This window comes from Procambarus clarkii, chromosome 37 (genome assembly GCF_040958095.1).
Source record: "Procambarus clarkii isolate CNS0578487 chromosome 37, FALCON_Pclarkii_2.0, whole genome shotgun sequence".
Classification (NCBI taxonomy): domain Eukaryota; kingdom Metazoa; phylum Arthropoda; class Malacostraca; order Decapoda; family Cambaridae; genus Procambarus; species Procambarus clarkii.
The window spans coordinates 23,622,605-23,641,585 of record NC_091186.1 but is presented as its reverse complement, the minus strand read 5'-3'; the positions used below and the strand labels follow the sequence as shown (position 1 = coordinate 23,641,585).

The following is an 18,981-nucleotide window of genomic DNA, read 5'->3' as shown; positions in this document are numbered from 1 at the left end:
TTGTTTTCAGGGTTCCAACACATCTTATCGGAACAGCAAACTGACCCATTATGTACATGAAGAGATGAAGAGCCCCCCCCCCCCTCCACGTGCCTCTGACCCCCTTGGAACCTGGCCTCCTCTCTGGAAGGGCCAGGTTCTGGCTCGTCGTCCCCATCAGTCAAAAAGAACTCTGCAACTGATGGCACCTATTAATTTGGCACTATATCAACTTAGCTTCAGGGAACCACCTGGACTCACTCAGAAATAGACATCTCATTACATTAAATGCTGTTTTTTGCATTTTATTATCATTAGTTAACTGAACTTCTGTCAATATTTTTCAGGAAATTAAGATAACTGGCTTGGACGATTGCCTAAAAAAAATAGAGACGTTTAAAAAAAATATTAAAAAGGCGTCTACAAGACAGAATCTACAATCATCGAGAAGTCACACACTGAGAAGTCACGTCGGGAAGTCATTCACTGCCATTGCCCAAGGTAAGAATTCTTTTTTTTATATTTTCTGGGGGGAGCCCCTTTGGCTCTCCCCGGAGCTATCCAGGCTGATATGGATATTCCTAACTGTGGTATCAGTCGATGTAGGTGGAGTTCTAGGCCTACCGTGGACCACGACCAGAACCTGCCCCCCCCCCCCCCCTCAGAGAGGCACGAGGTGCAATGGCCTACAGATATGCACATGTGATTTTGGAGCATTCTATATCTGCCATCGTGGGCAGTGTGGCTTATTCTGAGTTGGGTAGATTCTAACACCTAATCAGAATTCATTATTCCCTTCGATTGTAAATTAATTCCACGCTCAACATAAAAAGATAAACCTCCCATATATTACTAGTGGGGACCAAGCCCCAAAGTTATTGATTGGCATGATCGATCCAGACCTCGGTCATTGCTCAGTATTACTGGTCTGGTGGTGGCGGCGAAAAGGCGACCCTAGGGTTTTGCTAGAAGCCTATGTCATGGCATACGGGTTGTAGAATCTCAAGTCGGTCAATCGTCTTAAGACCACGTGGCGTGGAGTCGGCTCTAGTAAAAGTCTGGAGTCCCTTGGTAGAGATCTAAAGTAGATTACGCACTCGAGCTATGTCAATAGGCCATTTTTCTTCTTCGCCCTTACGTCATTACAATAGATAAAGGCAGCGTCTGGGATGATCTCTGACGTAGGTTCGAATCCTCGTCACGGCTTTTGTGGATTTGTTCATTTGATGCATCACGTTAGTGTGATATGTGTAATACCTGCTGTTATCACTCACAAAATCCTAAATATGAATCCATTTCAACAGGATTATATTGTGAAGGAACACGAGATCGTTTCACGAGGCATAAATGTAGGAAACAATGGCTGGGTGCTATCTATACCTCATGCTGTGAATATCATAACTAGCATTGTATTTGTTGATATATTAACATTGTACATAAGCTTTATCACAATCAGGATCTGACTATACAAATTAATTTCAATTACTGTACCTATTTTACTCATAATTACTAAGGGGTGCTGTAGTGCCTAGCTGCACAGCGGTGCTGTCAGCTGCTCCTGTATGCACCAGCCTTGGTCGCTCTCAGTACTGAGGATCTCTGCCATTTTTTTCCAGATGAGGTCCATTTACTGGAATCCTAAGGCACAGGATGCGAGTCCCGTGTACCCACGGGAGTTTTAAATCACTCCCTATATCTAAAAGCACCAAATGGTGCTTTTAGGTATAGGGAGATTGTATAGGTATATACAATCTGCACACCCCTGATTGGGTGCTTTAAGGCACTCTGCAGTGCAGTAGTTAATGGCAAATTTTCATCTGCCTCCTTACATGGCAACTTGGGGATCCAGGGTACTTTAGTTCCTAGTAAATCCACACAGGCCTTAGATGCTCATGCCATTTGCTACCATTATTTAACATTTATTTCTGTAATTCACTAGCTATTAGTTATAGGGGTGCCAATTTTCCTCCCTGATAGCTCATTTTCTACAGTTTGGTTCATGGGTTGCCCCCATGGCCAGGGTGCTGGGGGCGTGGCTGACTCAGGTTGTCACGCTTGATCCCATGATTTGTGGGCAGGTCTGGTCATGTCCTCCTGCTTGTGGTAGTGCTTTGCAAGCCACCCAACTACTTTGGGGTATTCGGTGCTCGCGGGGTCTGCTGCTTCCACTTCACTCCATCGGGTTTTCTTGTTTCAGTCCCGCAATGGGTCTGTACGGTTCTTTGGTTCATTCTGGTTTTGTCCAGTCTGTACCGCTGGCTTCCATATGGATAACTTAACTGTCCCAAGTCTGGTTTCTTTTAGGGCCAGGTTGTTGAGTGGTGTGTCTGACCAATGGGCCGTGTGTTGGCATAAACCTGCTTCTTCTGGGGTTCAGGGACTGGTTATGGTAGTGGCGAGACGTCCTGTTTCTCGTCTTCCTTGTCTTTCCTTTGGCTGGTCTATGGCAACTTGCATTATCAGCATATTGCTCTGTTTGTGGTGGCCCATCTTCATGTACTAGGTTTTGGGTGTTGGCCCACCCCGACGACTGGTTGGTGTGCGCTCCCAGCCAGTCTGTCTGCTCGCTGCAGGGGTGGATCTTTACCGTTCACCGAGTTCGGGTTCCTGGTGCTTTGGGAAAGTCCCATCTGGTTCCATCCTGGGTTTGGACTGACTGCTTCCTTGTCACTTCCTCTGGAATTGTTGCTGTGGCTGCAGTCCCGCCTTTGTATCTAGAGGGCTCCCGGGTCCCTCAGTTGTTGCTTGAACAGCTATGCGGGCGTAATTACCAATGTAATTACCCAAGTAGTTACAGGATGAGCTATGCTCGTGGTGTCCCGTCTTCCCAGCACTGTCATAACACTTTGAAATTACTGACAGTTTTGGCCTCCACCACCACCTCACCTAACTTGTTCCAACCATTTACCTCTGTTTGCAAAAGAGAATTTTCTTGTATTTCTCCAGCAGATTTGTTTCGTTAGTTTAAATCTATGACCTTGTTCTTGGAGTTCTGGGTCTCACGAATTCTTCCCTATCAATTTTATCAATTCCTGTTACTATTTTCTATGTAGTGAACATATCTTTCTTCTGTCTTCTAGTTTTGACATTTAATGCCTTTAACCTCTCCTCATAGCTCTTGTCCCTTCAGTTCTGGGAGCCACTTAGTAGCATGTTTTTGCACATTTTCCAGTTTGTGCGCTTTAGATATGGGCACCATACAACCGCTGCATATTCCAGCTTTGGTCTAACAAAAGTTGAACAATTTTTTTAGTACTTTGCCATCCATGTATTTAAAAGCAATTCTGAAGTTAGAAAGTGTAGCATAGGCTCCTCACACAATGTTAACGTGGTTCTCAGGTGACAGTTTTCTATCTAGAACCACCCCTAGATCACATTTAGAGATCACATGTCTTATTTATAAGAATAGAGAAAATGAAGCCGAGATCCAAGATCAAGAAAAAATAAAAAAAATATGAGGTATGTAGTTAATAAACATATTGTAGTCTCTAGAGTGGAATATTGTTGCAAACTAACAGCCCTATTCAAAGCTTGCTGACTTGATCCATTATTTGCTGACCTGATCCATCCTCCTGCTTCCTTGACTCCATTGTCTCTGCATGCTTTGCCTATACCCCATAACCCCAATTCACTGATCAAAGATTAAGAACCCTTTTGCAGGAGACAGTGAAGGAACACCAGAAACTCGAGCATAGTCTGAAGGAAAGACTAAAGAAATGCGAGGTATGTAGTTATTAAACATATTATAGTCTCTAGAGTGGAATATTGTTGCAAACAACCCTATTTAAAGCTGGAGTAATTGCTGACATGATTCATCCTCCTGCTCCCTTGACTCCATTGTCTCTGCATGCTTTGCCTATACCCCATAACCCCAATTCACTGATCAAAGATTAAGAACCCTTTTGCAGGAGACAGTGAAGGAACACAAAAAACTGGAGCATAGTCTACAGGAAAGACTGAAGAAATATGAGGTATGTAGTTATTAAACATATAGTCTCTAGAGTGGAATATTGTTGCAAACAACCCTATTTAAAGCTGGAGTAATTGCTGACATGATTCATCCTCCTGCTCCCTTGACTCCATTGTCTTTGCTTGCTTTGCCTATACCCCGTAACCCCAATTTCACTGATCCTGGTCTTACTTAGCTACTGTGTTGTTCTTTGCCTTTGTTTCTCCCTTGTTATCTCTGCTTCTGTTCTCTCTTTATTTTTGTCTGTCTATTCTTCAATGAGATATTCGTGATTTTTATGTTAACTTTCATAAACTCTAACCTTTAACCCTTAAGTTGCGCAACACATCATATGATGGGTTGAGTGACTTGCTGTAAATTGCACATCCCATCATGTGATGTATTGGAGTACTGTAACTACACTTTAGGTACACTTAGGTAATTACATAGTGCTACTGGCCCTCAGATAAATTCAAGTATATTTACCATGTACTTTACTAAATTAATGTCTGTACTCTTTTTTTTCATCAGGCAGTGTGGTGCTTCTGCACAGTGGAAATATTTACAAGGCTCTGCTTCAAATATATGAAGAAAATGAGCCTTTTGTTAACATCAAGGATTTCTACCCCCGGGTGAAGAGGATGTTTGCCGGGATAACCAAGGCATACACCGAAGAATTTGCCAAGACCTACAAACTCTTTGAAACGTAAATACAGTGCAGTATTGAGTTTTTAGGGAGCCCTCTGTAGTAACGTGAAGCTATGTGGTTACCATCTACTGGGTCACATTAGCCACAGAGTTCTAGTGGTCTACATGGGATCAGAATCAGAACTACCTCCTCACAGAGATGCAGGGAGCAGTAACATTTATTCATGCCACCTCACTGGGAAAGGCCCTCGGTGGCTGTTCCTTACACTGTGGTAATTACCAAAGTGCAGTTACACACTTTAAACAGGATGGAGTTGAGAAGTGGAGAAATATATGTATATATCTGATATAGTCCCGGAGTATCAGGAACATGTAGACTCCCTCACACCTTCACCTTTAATAATAATTGAAGGGAAGGTGTGGGGTAGAGAAGAGATCAGAGATCTTATAAAGGAAAATCAAGAACAAAAAGCTGAGATCGAAGATCTCATGAAAAAATTAAAACAATATGAGGTATGTAGTTAATAAACATATTGTAGTCTCTAGAGTGGAATATTGTTGCAAACTAACAGCCCTATTCAAAGCTTGCTGACTTGATCCATTATTTGCTGACCTGATCCATCCTCCTGCTTCCTTGACTCCATTGTCTCTGCATGCTTTGCCTATACCCCATAACCCCAATTCACTGATCAAAGATTAAGAACCCTTTTGCAGGAGACAGTGAAGGAACACCAGAAACTCGAGCATAGTCTGAAGGAAAGACTAAAGAAATGCGAGGTATGTAGTTATTAAACATATTATAGTCTCTAGAGTGGAATATTGTTGCAAACAACCCTATTTAAAGCTGGAGTAATTGCTGACATGATTCATCCTCCTGCTCCCTTGACTCCATTGTCTCTGCATGCTTTGCCTATACCCCATAACCCCAATTCACTGATCAAAGATTAAGAACCCTTTTGCAGGAGACAGTGAAGGAACACAAAAAACTGGAGCATAGTCTACAGGAAAGACTGAAGAAATATGAGGTATGTAGTTATTAAACATATAGTCTCTAGAGTGGAATATTGTTGCAAACAACCCTATTTAAAGCTGGAGTAATTGCTGACATGATTCATCCTCCTGCTCCCTTGACTCCATTGTCTTTGCTTGCTTTGCCTATACCCCGTAACCCCAATTTCACTGATCCTGGTCTTACTTAGCTACTGTGTTGTTCTTTGCCTTTGTTTCTCCCTTGTTATCTCTGCTTCTGTTCTCTCTTTATTTTTGTCTGTCTATTCTTCAATGAGATATTCGTGATTTTTATGTTAACTTTCATAAACTCTAACCTTTAACCCTTAAGTTGCGCAACACATCATATGATGGGTTGAGTGACTTGCTGTAAATTGCACATCCCATCATGTGATGTATTGGAGTACTGTAACTACACTTTAGGTACACTTAGGTAATTACATAGTGCTACTGGCCCTCAGATAAATTCAAGTATATTTACCATGTACTTTACTAAATTAATGTCTGTACTCTTTTTTTTCATCAGGCAGTGTGGTGCTTCTGCACAGTGGAAATATTTACAAGGCTCTGCTTCAAATATATGAAGAAAATGAGCCTTTTGTTAACATCAAGGATTTCTACCCCCGGGTGAAGAGGATGTTTGCCGGGATAACCAAGGCATACACCGAAGAATTTGCCAAGACCTACAAACTCTTTGAAACGTAAATACAGTGCAGTATTGAGTTTTTAGGGAGCCCTCTGTAGTAACGTGAAGCTATGTGGTTACCATCTACTGGGTCACATTAGCCACAGAGTTCTAGTGGTCTACATGGGATCAGAATCAGAACTACCTCCTCACAGAGATGCAGGGAGCAGTAACATTTATTCATGCCACCTCACTGGGAAAGGCCCTCGGTGGCTGTTCCTTACACTGTGGTAATTACCAAAGTGCAGTTACACACTTTAAACAGGATGGAGTTGAGAAGTGGAGAAATATATGGGTGCCGAGTGAATAGGCACTTGGGGACTCTGGACCCCACCACTCTGTGGGGCGGCAGTTTCCGCCAGTTTTCATAATTATTTCAATGTCTCTCATTCGTTTCTTCTGTTTTTTTGCTGTATTATTATTATTCAAAAGGGTGCAATTGGTGGAATTTATATAATTCAATGTATGGAACATTGCTATGCTCAAAATTAGGGAGCTCATATATGGTGACATGAACAAATCCACAAGGGTCGTGACGAGGATTCGAACCTACGTCCGAGATCATCCCAGACGCTGCCTTTATCGACGGAGCTACGACATGGTCAAAAGAGTTGAAACCGAAGTTCTACTGAACTTACTGGATCCTGCAGCCTCTCCGAGACACAAACCAGGGTTTTACACAACTCCCCCATGCACTCGAGCTATGTCAATAGGCCGTTTTCCCTCTTTGCCCTTACTTCATTACAATAGATAAAGGCAGCGTCTGGAATGATCTCGGACGTAGATTCGAATCCTCATCACGGCCCTTGTGGATTTGTTCATTTGATGCATCACGCTATTGTGATTTGTGTGTGTTATGGTTGTCATGTATATTATATTCTGAGATCAATCAAAGTGTGTTTGCTGTCATTACACTATATACCCATGCATATAACTATCAGAATTTTTGTGCACCATAATGAACCACAAAGATCGTGTGTTGAGTTTATATACACAGAACAAGAATCAAAGGTCAGCCTAGCGACCGAGAACGGTGTGTGGCAGGGGCTGCCCCAAATACATCTTTACATAATTATTTCAGCGTCTGTGAATGGTTTTAATCTAGTTTTTTGCAGTAATATTATTCAATAGCATGTAATTTGTGTAATTTTTGTAATTAAATGTGTGGAGCATCACCATTCTAAAAAATATTGGGCTCATATACGGTGACATGTATATTATGTTCTTAGATCAATCAAATGGTGTTCTTGCTGTTATTACACTGTCAACATTTATATGCACCATAACAAACTAATAAGCAGTTCTGGTGGGTATGGCGATGAAATCAAAATGCAGCATGGAGCCACAAGCAGACAACACCAGCAATCACATGATGCAAGACAAGTATGACTCCAATATTCTACACATCTCACTATGACTAGCTACATAACTGCTGTTATCACATTCCTGTCACAAAAATCCTGAATATGAATCCATTTCAACGGTTATACTGTGAAGGAACATAAGATCGTTCATGAGGTGTAGATGCAGGAAACAATGGCTGGGTGCTGTCTATACCTCATGCTGTGAATATCATAACTAGCATTGTATTTGCTGATATATGTACATTGTACATAGTCTTTATCACATTCAGGATCATCTTTGATACTCAGCACAAATTAATTTCAATTACCTATTTTACTCATAATTACTAAGTGGTGCTGTGGTTCCTAGCTGCATAGCAGTACTGTCAGCTGCTCCTGTATGCGCCAGCCTTGGTCGCTCTCTCGGTACTGAGGCTCTCGCAGCCATTTTTTTTCCAGGTGGGGTCTATTTACTGAAATCCTAAGGCACAGGATGCGAGTCCAGTGTACCCACTGGAGTTATGAATCACTCCCTATACCTAAAAGAACCATATGGTGCTCTGCACACCCACGATTGGGTGCTTTAAGGTGCTCTGTGCAGTGCAGTAGTTATGGCAAATTTTCATCTGCCTCCTCTCATGGCAACTTGGAGATCCAGGGAACTTTAGTTCCTAGTAAGTCCACACAGGTCTTAGATGCTCATGCCATTCGCTACCATTATTTAAGATTTATTCCTGTAATTCACTAGCAATTGGGTATAGGCATACTAAGGTTTATCCCTGATAGCTCATTTTCTTCAGTTTGGTATGGTTCATGGGTTGCCCCGTGGCAAGGGTGCTGGGGGTGTGGCTGGCTCAGATTGCCACGCTTGGTCCCATGATTTGTGGGCATTCTCATCAACTTGAGAATGATCCAGGACGGACTGAAACGTCTTCGTCCCTTCACTTTCTAGTGTGTGGTTTAGTCAACATATTTCAACCACGTTATTGTGACTCATCATCTGCATTTGTGGGCAGTTCTGGTCATGTCCTCCGGCATATGGTGGTGTTGGGCAAGCCACCCAACTTCTCCTTTGGGGTGTTCGGGGCTCAAGGGGTATGCTTTTTCCACTTCGCTCCGTCAGGTCATCTTGTTTCGGTCCTGCAACGGGTCTGTGCAGTTCTTTGGTTCATTCTGGTTTTGTTCAGTCTGTACCACTGGCTTCCTTCTGGATGATTTACTGTCCCAAATCTGGCTTCTTTTAGGGCCAGGTTTTTGGGTGGTGTCTCTGGCCCAGCAGGCAGCGTGTTGGCATAAACCTGCTTCCTCTGGGGTTCAAAGACTGGTTATGTTCGTGGTGGGGCGTCCTGTTTCTCGTCTTCCTTGTCTTTCCTTTGGCTGGTCTCTGGCACCTTGCATTTTCTGCATATTGCTCGGTTCGTAGTGGCCCATCTACATCTACTAGATTTTGGGTTTAGCCCACCTCGATGGGTGATGGTTGTGGGCTCCCAGCCAGTCGGCTTGTCTGCTCACTGGAGGGATAGTTCTTTCCCAGTTCACCGAGTTCAGGTTCCTGGTGTCCTGGGAAAGTCCCGTCTGGTTCCATCCCGGTTTGGACTTGGCTGGGTCTTGTGTTGGACTCTTGGACTGCTTCCTTGTCTCTCCCTCTGGTGTTGTTGCTGTGGCTGCAGTCCCGCCTTTGTTTCTGGAGGGCCCCCAGGTCCCTCAGTGGTTGTTTGAGCAGCTGTGCAGACTTCTGAACTTCGCTGTGCTTGTTTACCCGCCGGGTCGGGTTTGGCTTCAGCAGCTGTTCTGGTTCCTTCAGGGATCTCCCTTACACTTCTCTCATGATTGTTGGGTTCGGCCTCTGGAGGCCTTGCGTTGGTTGCAGCATCGCCAGCTTTCTCTGTGTTTTTCGGTGTTCAGTGCCGTGGCTCCTTGTTATACTCAAATTCTGTCAGTTGAAATGTAACCAATCGCAGGCAAGTAGGCCTCCGACGTCATGCCAGACAGAGGAGCATCAGCCATGCTCCCAGCAGCCTCAGTTATCCTCACAGGCTCAGAGTAGAAGGACCTCGGCTAGGCAGATATATACCTTGCTATCTCAGTCAATAAATATATACAGAAGCGACTACTGTGTCTACCTTCTACCCGAACAAGGCAAACGAATATCCTACCTGAGCCCTCGCTCAAAGTGTTTATGGATGCCTTGTCTCTTGGCTGGGGCTTTGTGACCAGTGCTCACCAGGCCGGCCAGGAGCAGTGGGCTCCGTCCTTCAGTAGGGCTCACAACACAGTTCGCGCCTGTTTGGCTGTCACTTCAGAGGGTGCGGGTCGCTCGGGTTTCGATGATCAGGCTCCATTTGGACTGTACTCCGGTGGTTCCTTGCCTGACCCGTGTGGGTTCTCTTCGGTCCTTGGCTCTTTGGTGTTGGTCTCCTAGTGACTTCTGGCTCTTTAGAGCCGTCCCAGAGAAGAGTAGTCCTGTTGGCCCCTTGGTGGCTGACCCAGCTTTGGTTTCAGGCGCTGCTTGTTCAGTGTTCGAACCCGCGAAGTTTCCTGCAGTTCCACCTCTTTCAGCAGATTGGACCAGTATGGTACGTGGCTGGTTCGGTCTTCTCTGCTCTTTGTGTCTTTCTGACCTGGTTTATCACCACTTGCATGGTGATCAGGTGGCTTCACAGATGGTGTCCCACTTGCGAGTTTCGTCTCGGCGACAGTATGAAATTTCCTGGTGTTCTTTCTGCCGGGTTCTCTCCCTTCGTAGATTGTCATCTATTTCGGATCTGGTTGTTTTGTCCTTTCTCTCGACTTTTTCAGAAACTGTCTTTTGATGCTGAATACTGTTGCCTCAAATCGTGTGGTGTTGGCAGAGCCGCTTTTGCTTGCATTCTGAGGGTTGTTACTTCCGCTCCGTTCCGCAAGCATTATGCACTGTGCACCTTCGGCCTGCTCATGCACCATCTGAGTTGTCCTGGTCTTTGGACTGGGTGCTCTCTTTTCTCCTTGGTTTGTTGTGGCTCCTTCAGTTCTGGATTGTTTCTCTCAGGCTCTTTTTCCTGTTGGCATTAGCTTCTGGGGGTCAGGTTGGGAAGCTTCATGCTCTCTTCCCATGCACGGTTTTCTGCTCTTTCTGTCCTGGTGGTAGGTTTGTTCATTTTCAGCAGTCTCCCTCTTTTCTGGCGAAGAATGGAACGGTGGCTTTCCGTAAGGGCTGTTGGGTTGATGCTTGGTTGGTTTGGCCAGGGAGTGCACCATGTTTTGTGTCCGGTTGCGGCTCTTCACCATTATTCGTGCGCCATGGCCTCTGTGGCCGGGGATATGCTAAGAGTTCTCTGTTTCCTCCACTGTTTGTGGGTTCGGGTCTCCCAGGTCATCTGCAGGGTTATTCATTCCAGCCAGCCTGCGGTCTATCCTCGAATCCATGACGTTCGCTAATTTGCTGCTCTAGCTGCTGCTTTTTGGGTGATATGTCTTGAGTTGACATTTGGGCGCGAGGATTTTGGAGGTCGGACAGGGTCCTGGCCGCCCGTTACCTCGTTTGTGTTCCTGGTCCTAGTCAGGCGTGTCGCTATGGGTCGCAGGTTGCAGCTAGTGGTCTCAACTTCGAGTTGGTGTGAATGGCGGCAGCCTCCCAGGTACGTCTCTCTCTTCCTTTTCTGTGGTTAGGTAGCTCCAGGGAGCCAGAGGAGCTATCCACAGGAAACCAGCGTTGAATGTAATGAAACGCCATTTTCTGGGCGAATCCTGGAGGTTCTTCGGCAATCTTCCGGTCGGAGATATTCACGTTTTTTTATATTCAACCTCTGAACTGGGGTGGCATGACCAGCACGGGGGTCTGGGGCTCTCCCTTCCCCCTCTTGGGGAGGGGGGGAGCTGCACAGACAACGACAGTAATGATGTCATGCTTGTTTGCTCATTTTCAGATTGGGGAGTTCTGCTTGATAATTTGGCTTTCGGTAGCAATTTTTAACCAGGTTTCTTTTGGGACGCCTACCTTTCTGGGTGCCTAACCCGGTCATTGGCACACATGGAATGCCTCTAACCACATGGGGGTTTCTATAGGCCATTGCTCCTCGTGCCTCTCTGAGGGGGCTAGGTTCTTGCTTGTGGTCCCTGGTACACAAGAACTTCAATCAAAATGGTCTAGAAACATATCAGTCCAGTAAGCTACGAGGAGCCTCCGGGACTCGCCCAGAAAATGACATTTCATTACATTCAACGCTGGTTCATTTTGGCAATTTTCAGGCTGTGGTCTTTAGTTTTAACCATGCAGTCTTTTGGTTTGCCTCTTTCTGGGTTCCTTCCCCAGTTGGTGGCAAGTATAAATAACTTTACATTGAAGTGTTCAAAGGCCATCACTCCTTTTGCCTCTTGAGACCTGGTTCTGGCTTGTATCCCTCTGTAGACCAATAGAACTTTGCGACTAATGGCACCGAGTAATATGGCATTAATCAGTGTATGATAGTTTCAGGGAGCCTCTGGGGCTCATCCAGAAACTGGCATTTCATTGCATTCAACACTTTTTTAATCTAGATTTTGCATAAGAGAAAATATTTCGGATTCATCTCTGTTTCACTAATGGCCTTTTGCTCTCTCCATAGGACCACCGGAGATATATCAGAGATAGTCCCGGAGTATCGGGAAGATGTAGACTCCCTCACACCTTCACCTTCAATAATAATTGAAGGGAAGGTGTGGGGTAGAGAAGAGATCGAAGATCTCAAAAAAGAAAATAATGAACAAAAAGTTGAGATCGAAGATCTCATGAAAAAATTAAAAGAATATGAGGTATGTAGTTAATAAACATATTGTAGTCTCTAGAGTGGAATATTGTTGCAAACTAACAGCCCTATTCAAAGCTTGCTGACTTGATCCATTATTTGTTGACCCGATCCATCCTCCTGCTTCCTTGACTCCATTGTCTCTGCATGCTTTGCCTATACCCCATAACCCCAATTCACTGATCAAAGATTAAGAACCCTTTTGCAGGAGACAGTGAAGGAACACAAACAACTGGAGCATAGTCTGAAGGAAAGACTGAAGAAATATGAGGTATGTAGTTATTAAACATATAGTCTCTAGAGTGGAATATTGTTGCAAACAACCCTATTTAAAGCTGGAGTAATTGCTGACATGATTCATCCTCCTGCTCCCTTGACTCCATTGTCTTTGCTTGCTTTGCCTATACCCCGTAACCCCAATTTCACTGATCCTGGTCTTACTTAGTCTACTGTGTTGTTCATTGCCTTTGTTTCTCCCTTGTTATCTCTGCTTCTGTTCTCTCTATTTTTGTCTGTCTATTCTTCAATGAGATATTCGTGATTTTTATGTTAACTTTCATAAACTCTAACCTTTAACCCTTAAGTTGCGCAACACATCATATGATGGGTTGAGTGACTTGCTGTAAATTGCACATCCCATCATATGATGTATTGGAGTACTACGCAAGATTTAAAACGGCCCACGGATACACGGGGTTCACCACACCTTCATCAGGGCTCTTGTAAACAGACACTGTTTTTAAACAAAATCGTAGGCCAAATTCCCGGGTGTGAGAGGCCTCAGTATTGAGTGAGCCACCAAGCCTGACGCACGCAGCATGAGCTCACAGCACTGCTGTTCAGCTTGTGACCACAGCATCACCTAAATATGCCATAATATACATGTTCATGCTATTATCTAGCAATGATATTATTACAGAAGACCCCTGACTGTGATAAAAATGACCAGGATTCTGATAACAGCAGGATTGTTGTGATAATTAGCGCTGTAGTGGGAGGAGTAATCTTGGTGGTGAGGGAGGTAGCATTGTCTGCTGACTCTTTGTGACCACCTTTTACTGTCTGGACTCACTATACCAGCTTAGTTGTTCACTATGGTAAACAAAACATGCAGATACTTATATATAACATCTGTATATAAAAGCAAAAACAGTATGGTGGGAGGAGAATGGTGGCGAGTGAGGTGAGGGAGGGAGTGGCAGCCAGTGGCAGGCTGCCACTGCCTGCCACTGCCACTCAGCATACCAACTTAGTGGTTCGTTATGGTGAACACAAATGTAGATACTTATATATAACGTGTATATATATTGTAATAACAGCAAAAGGAGTGTGGGGGAAGAAGACATTTTGGTGATGGGTGTGGCAACATCTGCATGATTTGTCATGTTGGTAGGGGTGGCACTATGTTCTTGGGCATTATATCAGCTTAGTTGAACAGTTATGGTGAACAAAACATGTAGATACTTATATATAATGTCTGTATATAGGGTATTAACACCACAAACAGTATTGTTGGGGGTGAAATTTTAGTGCGTTTGACCCTGAATGTGTGAGGGAAGAAGCCGCCAGCTGACTGTGTGCACTCACCATACCACTAAGCTGGTATGGTGAGTGCATTCAGTAAAAGGTGGCCACACAGAAGAAAATGCCACTACCCTCCCCTCCCACAGCATTACTCCTCCCTCCATGGCGCACAGCGCTAAATATCACCACAATCCTGCTATTATCAGAACCCTGGTCAGTTTTATCACAGTCAGGGGTCTTCTGTAATAATATCATCGCTACATAATAGCATGAATATTATTGGCCCACGATTTAAAAAAAAAATGGCGTCTGTTTGAAAGAGCCCTGATGAAGGTGTGGTGAACCCCATGTATCCGCGGGCCGTTTAAATCTTGTAGTGCTCCAAAGCATCACATGATGCGATGCGCAATTTACTGCAAGTCGGTCAAAGCATCATATGATGCGATGGGCAATTGAAGGGTTAAGGTGCTTGATAAATTATTGATGAATAATACCAGAACAGTATAAGTTGTCAAGTTTTAAGTCTCGTCCTTATCCAAAACGCTGGTCCTTGTGCTCAACGCCCTAAACGCTGTGCGTTCTAGTGGCTTTAGACATTACATTATATACCTGCTTTATATAGAAATCCAGCATTCTGTAACTCATTGTGTATGTATTTTCCCTAAATAAAATTATCTTGTGTTATCTTGCTATATACTCAGACCTAGTAGATAAAGCACTCAGGAGAGTGCAGAAGACCTGATGTAAATTTTCACAAAACACACATTTATGGTTTTCATCCAAATTAATATGTATTTCAATTTTCAGAAAAAAGTGGAACCTTTCCTGTTATTGTCTCCTGCATTACTTCAACATGAGCAAGTAATGCAGTATACAATAAACAAAGAAAATAATTCAAGATGCAGGTAAGTGTCACTCGTTCTGTAAAAGATCACCAATCTGCTCTCAATTAATCCAGTTCTTTGGGTAGTCTGGTCAAAATCAAGTATTTGTCTCCTTAACTTTGCCAAATTTGACAGAAATCCAGGTTATTGGGAGTTTTAACTTCATTATTGAATTACATCTGAAGACATATGCTTACTAGAATGCAAAGGGCAATCAACCAGTGAAGCATTTGCTGGTAATCAAAACTTACCTTGCTAAGCACATGTACAGAAATTTTAGTGTTAGGTTAATAAATTAACATTAATAAAAAAACAGCATTGAATGTCATGAAACGCCATTTTCTGGGCAAGTCCCCGGAGGCTCCCTGGAGCTATCAGGCTAATATGTGAATCATTAGACCGGGACAGTCTAAGGAGTTCAGCATACCAGGGACTAAAAGCCAGAACATGGCCCCTCCCCCCCCCCCCACCTTAGAGCAATAGCCTATAGAAACCTCCAAGTGGTTGGAAGCACTGTCTGCCAGCTACCAGGTTAGGCACCCATAAAGGTAGGCATCCCAAAAACAGATCCCAACTGGGAAACATTACTACCGAAAACCAAACTGCTAAGCAGAACTCCCCCACTAAAAACAAACAAACATGACGAACAAATCCCCAAGGGCCGTGGCGAGGATTCGAACCTGCGTCCGAGAGCATCCCAGACGCTGCCTTAATCGACTGAGCTACGACATAAGAATTGCAACCAGAAATTCAACTGAATTACTGAAGTGTAATGAAGTAAGGGCGAAGAGGTAGAACAGTCTTGACATAGCTCGTGTGCATGGGGGGAAATTGTGTAAAATCCTGGTTTGTGTCTCGGAGAGGCTGCAGGATCCAAGTAAATTCAGTTGAATTTCTGGTTGCAATTCTTATGTCGTAGCTCAGTCGATTTAGGCAGCATCTGAGATGCTCTCTGATGCAGGTTTGAATCCTCGTTATGGCCCTTGTGGATTTGTTTATTGATGCATCAACGCTATTGTGATTTATACAAATACAAATATTTATTCAGGAAAGTACATACATACAAGGCGAGATACAAAAAAGTTGGATTTATAGATAGAGCTAGTACATACAATGCCTAAAGCCACCATTACACAAAGCGTTTCGGGCAGGAAAAACTGCTGATGTGGGCTCACTTTGCAGGTTGTTAATTGTAATCCTCATTTCATGCATCTCCCCTGAATTCCTCAAAAACATCTCCAAGGTCAGAAGGTGGAGGAGGCCAAAGCCGTCAGTACTGTAACAGTACTGTAACAGTACTGTAATTTGCAGGCTCAAACCCCCTTAAAGTCTAGTTCTAGCACCCATTCAGGCCACTATTCTCTCCAGCCGGAGATCAGGATTCTTTGAGTCACTTCTTTCCAGACTTTGTCAACGAGTTAAAGCACTACAAATGTTAAAATTGAGTTTTCCAGGACCATTGCTCCCTGTGCCTCTGAGGGGGGGCCAGGTTCTGGCTCAGTCACTGGTAGGCTGAACTCCTTAGACTATATTGCCCCAGTTTAATGATTCGCATATTAGACTGGTAACTCGAGGGAGCCTCCTGTACTCGCCCAGAAAATAACATTTCATTACATTTAACACTTTTTGGATGGGCAGTTTATATTTAAATTCAAAATTAATATTTGAACAAGTGGTGTATGAAAAGTACTTCGCTGTCTATATATGTAATGAATATTTTTAAGATAGAATTATTTTAATTTCTTTTCAGGGTTCCAGCACATCTTATCGGAACAGCAAACTGACCCATTTACACGAGATATATGAATTAAATTTTATTATTTTTCCCGTGCTCAGGGAACATTAAATTTTTTTTTTTTTTTTGCGCGCGTGTGGGTGTTAATTCCATTTGGACCTCTAGCGGTTTGAGGGTTAATTCAGTTTTATTTATCTTTATTTTGTTATTTTACTTTCATTTATTTTATTATTGATTTTTGTTTTTATTTCATTTATTATAAAAATATGTATTAATCTGTTAATATTTGCCCGCAGATACCCACAACGACCACATGAAAGATTATGTGGAGGGTAAACTATGGAGACCTATGATGAAATACGTCAAGTTTTGAAAGATGGCATTCCAGCGAGTCCCAAAGTAGCAAACTACATCGCCGAACATGAAGCTGAGACTTCAGCACGGCGATCAGATTGTCTCGGAGAAAGAGGAAGGTTAGTTTTTAATTGTAATTTTATTTTGATTTTAATTTATTTTAAAAATAAAATAAAAATATGTATTAATCTGTTAATATTTGTCTGCAGTCACCCACAGGGACCACATGAATGACTTCGTCCAATCAAGACGAGTTGAAGAGTTGAAACCGAAGTTCTACTGAACTTAATGAATCCTGCAGCCTCTCCGAGAGACAAACCAGGGTTTAACACAACTCCCCCATGCACTCGAGCTATGTCAATAGGCCGTTTTCCCACTTCGCCCTTACTTCATTACAATAGAAAAAGGCAGCATCTGGAATGATCTCCGACGTAGGTCCCTTGGTACAGAGAACAGTTAAAATACGGGCAGAGAGAAAGGGGGTGAAGGACGAGAACAAACCCCCCCCCCCTCCGTGTTACAATGGTAACACCCCCCCCCCCGGGTTACAATGGTAACCCCCCCCCGCATTACAATGGTAACCCCCCCCCCTGGGTTACAATGGTAACCCCCCCCCTGGGTTACAATGGTAACCCCCCCCTGGGTTACAATGGTAACCCCCCCCTGGGTTACAATGGTAACCCCCCCCCTGGGTTACAATGGTAACCCCCCCCTGGGTTACAATGGTAACCCCCCCCCTGGGTTACAATGGTAACCCCCCCCTGGGTTACAATGGTAACCCCCCCCCCCTGGGTTACAATGGTAACCCCCCCCCTGGGTTACAATGGTAACCCCCCCCCTGGGTTACAATGGTAACCCCCCCCCCCTGGGTTACAATGGTAACCCCCCCCCTGGGTTACAATGGTAACCCCCCCCCCCTGGGTTACAATGGTAACCCCCCCCCCTGGGTTACAATGGTAACCCCCCCCTGGGTTACAATGGTAACCCCCCCCCTTGGGTTACAATGGTAACCCCCCCCCCCCCTGGGTTACAATGGTAACCCCCCCCCGGGTTACAATGGTAACCCCCCCCCGCATTACAATGGTAACCCCCCCCTGGGTTACAATGGTAACCCCCACCCCCTGGGTTACAATGGTAACCCCCCCCCCTGGGTTACAATGGTAACCCCCCCCTGGGTTACAATGGTAACCCCCCCCCCCTGGGTTACAATGGTAACCCCCCCCCTGGGTTACAATGGTACACCCCCCCCTGGGTTACAATGGTAACCCCCCCCTGGGTTACAATGGTAACCCCCCCCCCCCTGGGTTACAATGGTAACCCCCCCCCCTGGGTTACAATGGTAACCCCCCCCCCTGGGTTACAATGGTAACCCCCCCCCCTGGGTTCAATGGTAACACCCCCCCCTTGGGTTACAATGGTAACCCCTCCCCCCCCTGGGTTACAATGGTAACCCCCCCCCCTGGGTTACAATGGTAACCCCCCCCCCTGGGTTACAATGGTAACCCCCCCCCTGGGTTACAATGGTAACCCCCCCCCTGGGTTACAATGGTAACCCCCCCCCTGGGTTACAATGGTAACCCCCCCCTTGGGTTACAATGGTAACCCCCCCCCCACTGGGTTTACAATGGTAAACCCCCCCCCTGGGTTACAATGGTAAACCCCCCCCCCCTGGGTTACAATGGTAACCCCCCCCCTGGGTTACAATGGTAAACCCCCCCCTTGGTTACAATGGTAACCCCCCCCTGGGTTACAATGGTAAACCCCCCCCCGGGTACAATGGTAACCCCCCCCCTGGGTTACAATGGTAACCCCCCCCCTGGGTTACAATGGTAACCCCCCCCGGGTTACAATGGTAACCCGCCCCCCCCCCCGTGTTACAATGGTAACCCCCCCCCCCCCCGTGTTACAATGGTAACCCCCCCCCCCCGTGTTACAATGGTAACCCCCCCTGTGTTCCAATGGTAATCCCCCCCCCTGTGTTACAATGGTACCCCCCCCCCCCCACCGTGTTACAATGGTACCCCCTTCCCCGTAAATCCTTAACATGCTAATAAAAACCCTCGGTTCTTGAATTTACTGCAACAAAGACGTATTAAACCATGAAATGAA

The 18,981-nt window shown here is 44.8% G+C and overlaps 1 protein-coding gene and 1 long non-coding RNA gene across 2 annotated transcripts; both read left to right on the top strand.

Moving 5' to 3' along the window:
* The first annotated feature begins 3,885 nt into the window (after window positions 1–3,885).
* Window positions 3,886–4,500, top strand: LOC138372067 (uncharacterized). Its single transcript, XR_011230676.1, has 2 exons — window positions 3,886–3,950; window positions 4,460–4,500. It is a non-coding gene; the product is annotated as an uncharacterized lncRNA (long non-coding RNA).
* Window positions 4,501–4,909: 409 nt separating this feature from the next.
* Window positions 4,910–12,790, top strand: LOC138371871 (probable DNA double-strand break repair Rad50 ATPase). The gene is made up of 7 exons (XM_069336910.1): window positions 4,910–5,089; window positions 5,291–5,353; window positions 5,539–5,601; window positions 5,916–5,943; window positions 6,111–6,285; window positions 12,196–12,382; window positions 12,584–12,790. Exons 1-7 carry the CDS (start codon window positions 4,910–4,912, stop codon window positions 12,659–12,661), a joined length of 774 nt encoding a protein of 257 aa, XP_069193011.1. The 3' UTR covers window positions 12,662–12,790.
* The last annotated feature ends 6,191 nt before the right edge of the window (window positions 12,791–18,981 follow it).

Excerpts from the sequence above, each read along its gene's own strand:
- LOC138371871 (XM_069336910.1), top strand. The coding sequence starts at position 4,910 with ATGTATATATCTGATATAGTCCCGGAGTATCAGGAACATGTAGACTCC. Across the intron at positions 5,354-5,538 it reads AAAGACTAAAGAAATGCGAG|GAGACAGTGAAGGAACACAA; the intron begins GTATGTAGTTAT and ends ACCCTTTTGCAG. Across the intron at positions 12,383-12,583 it reads AAAAATTAAAAGAATATGAG|GAGACAGTGAAGGAACACAA; the intron begins GTATGTAGTTAA and ends ACCCTTTTGCAG.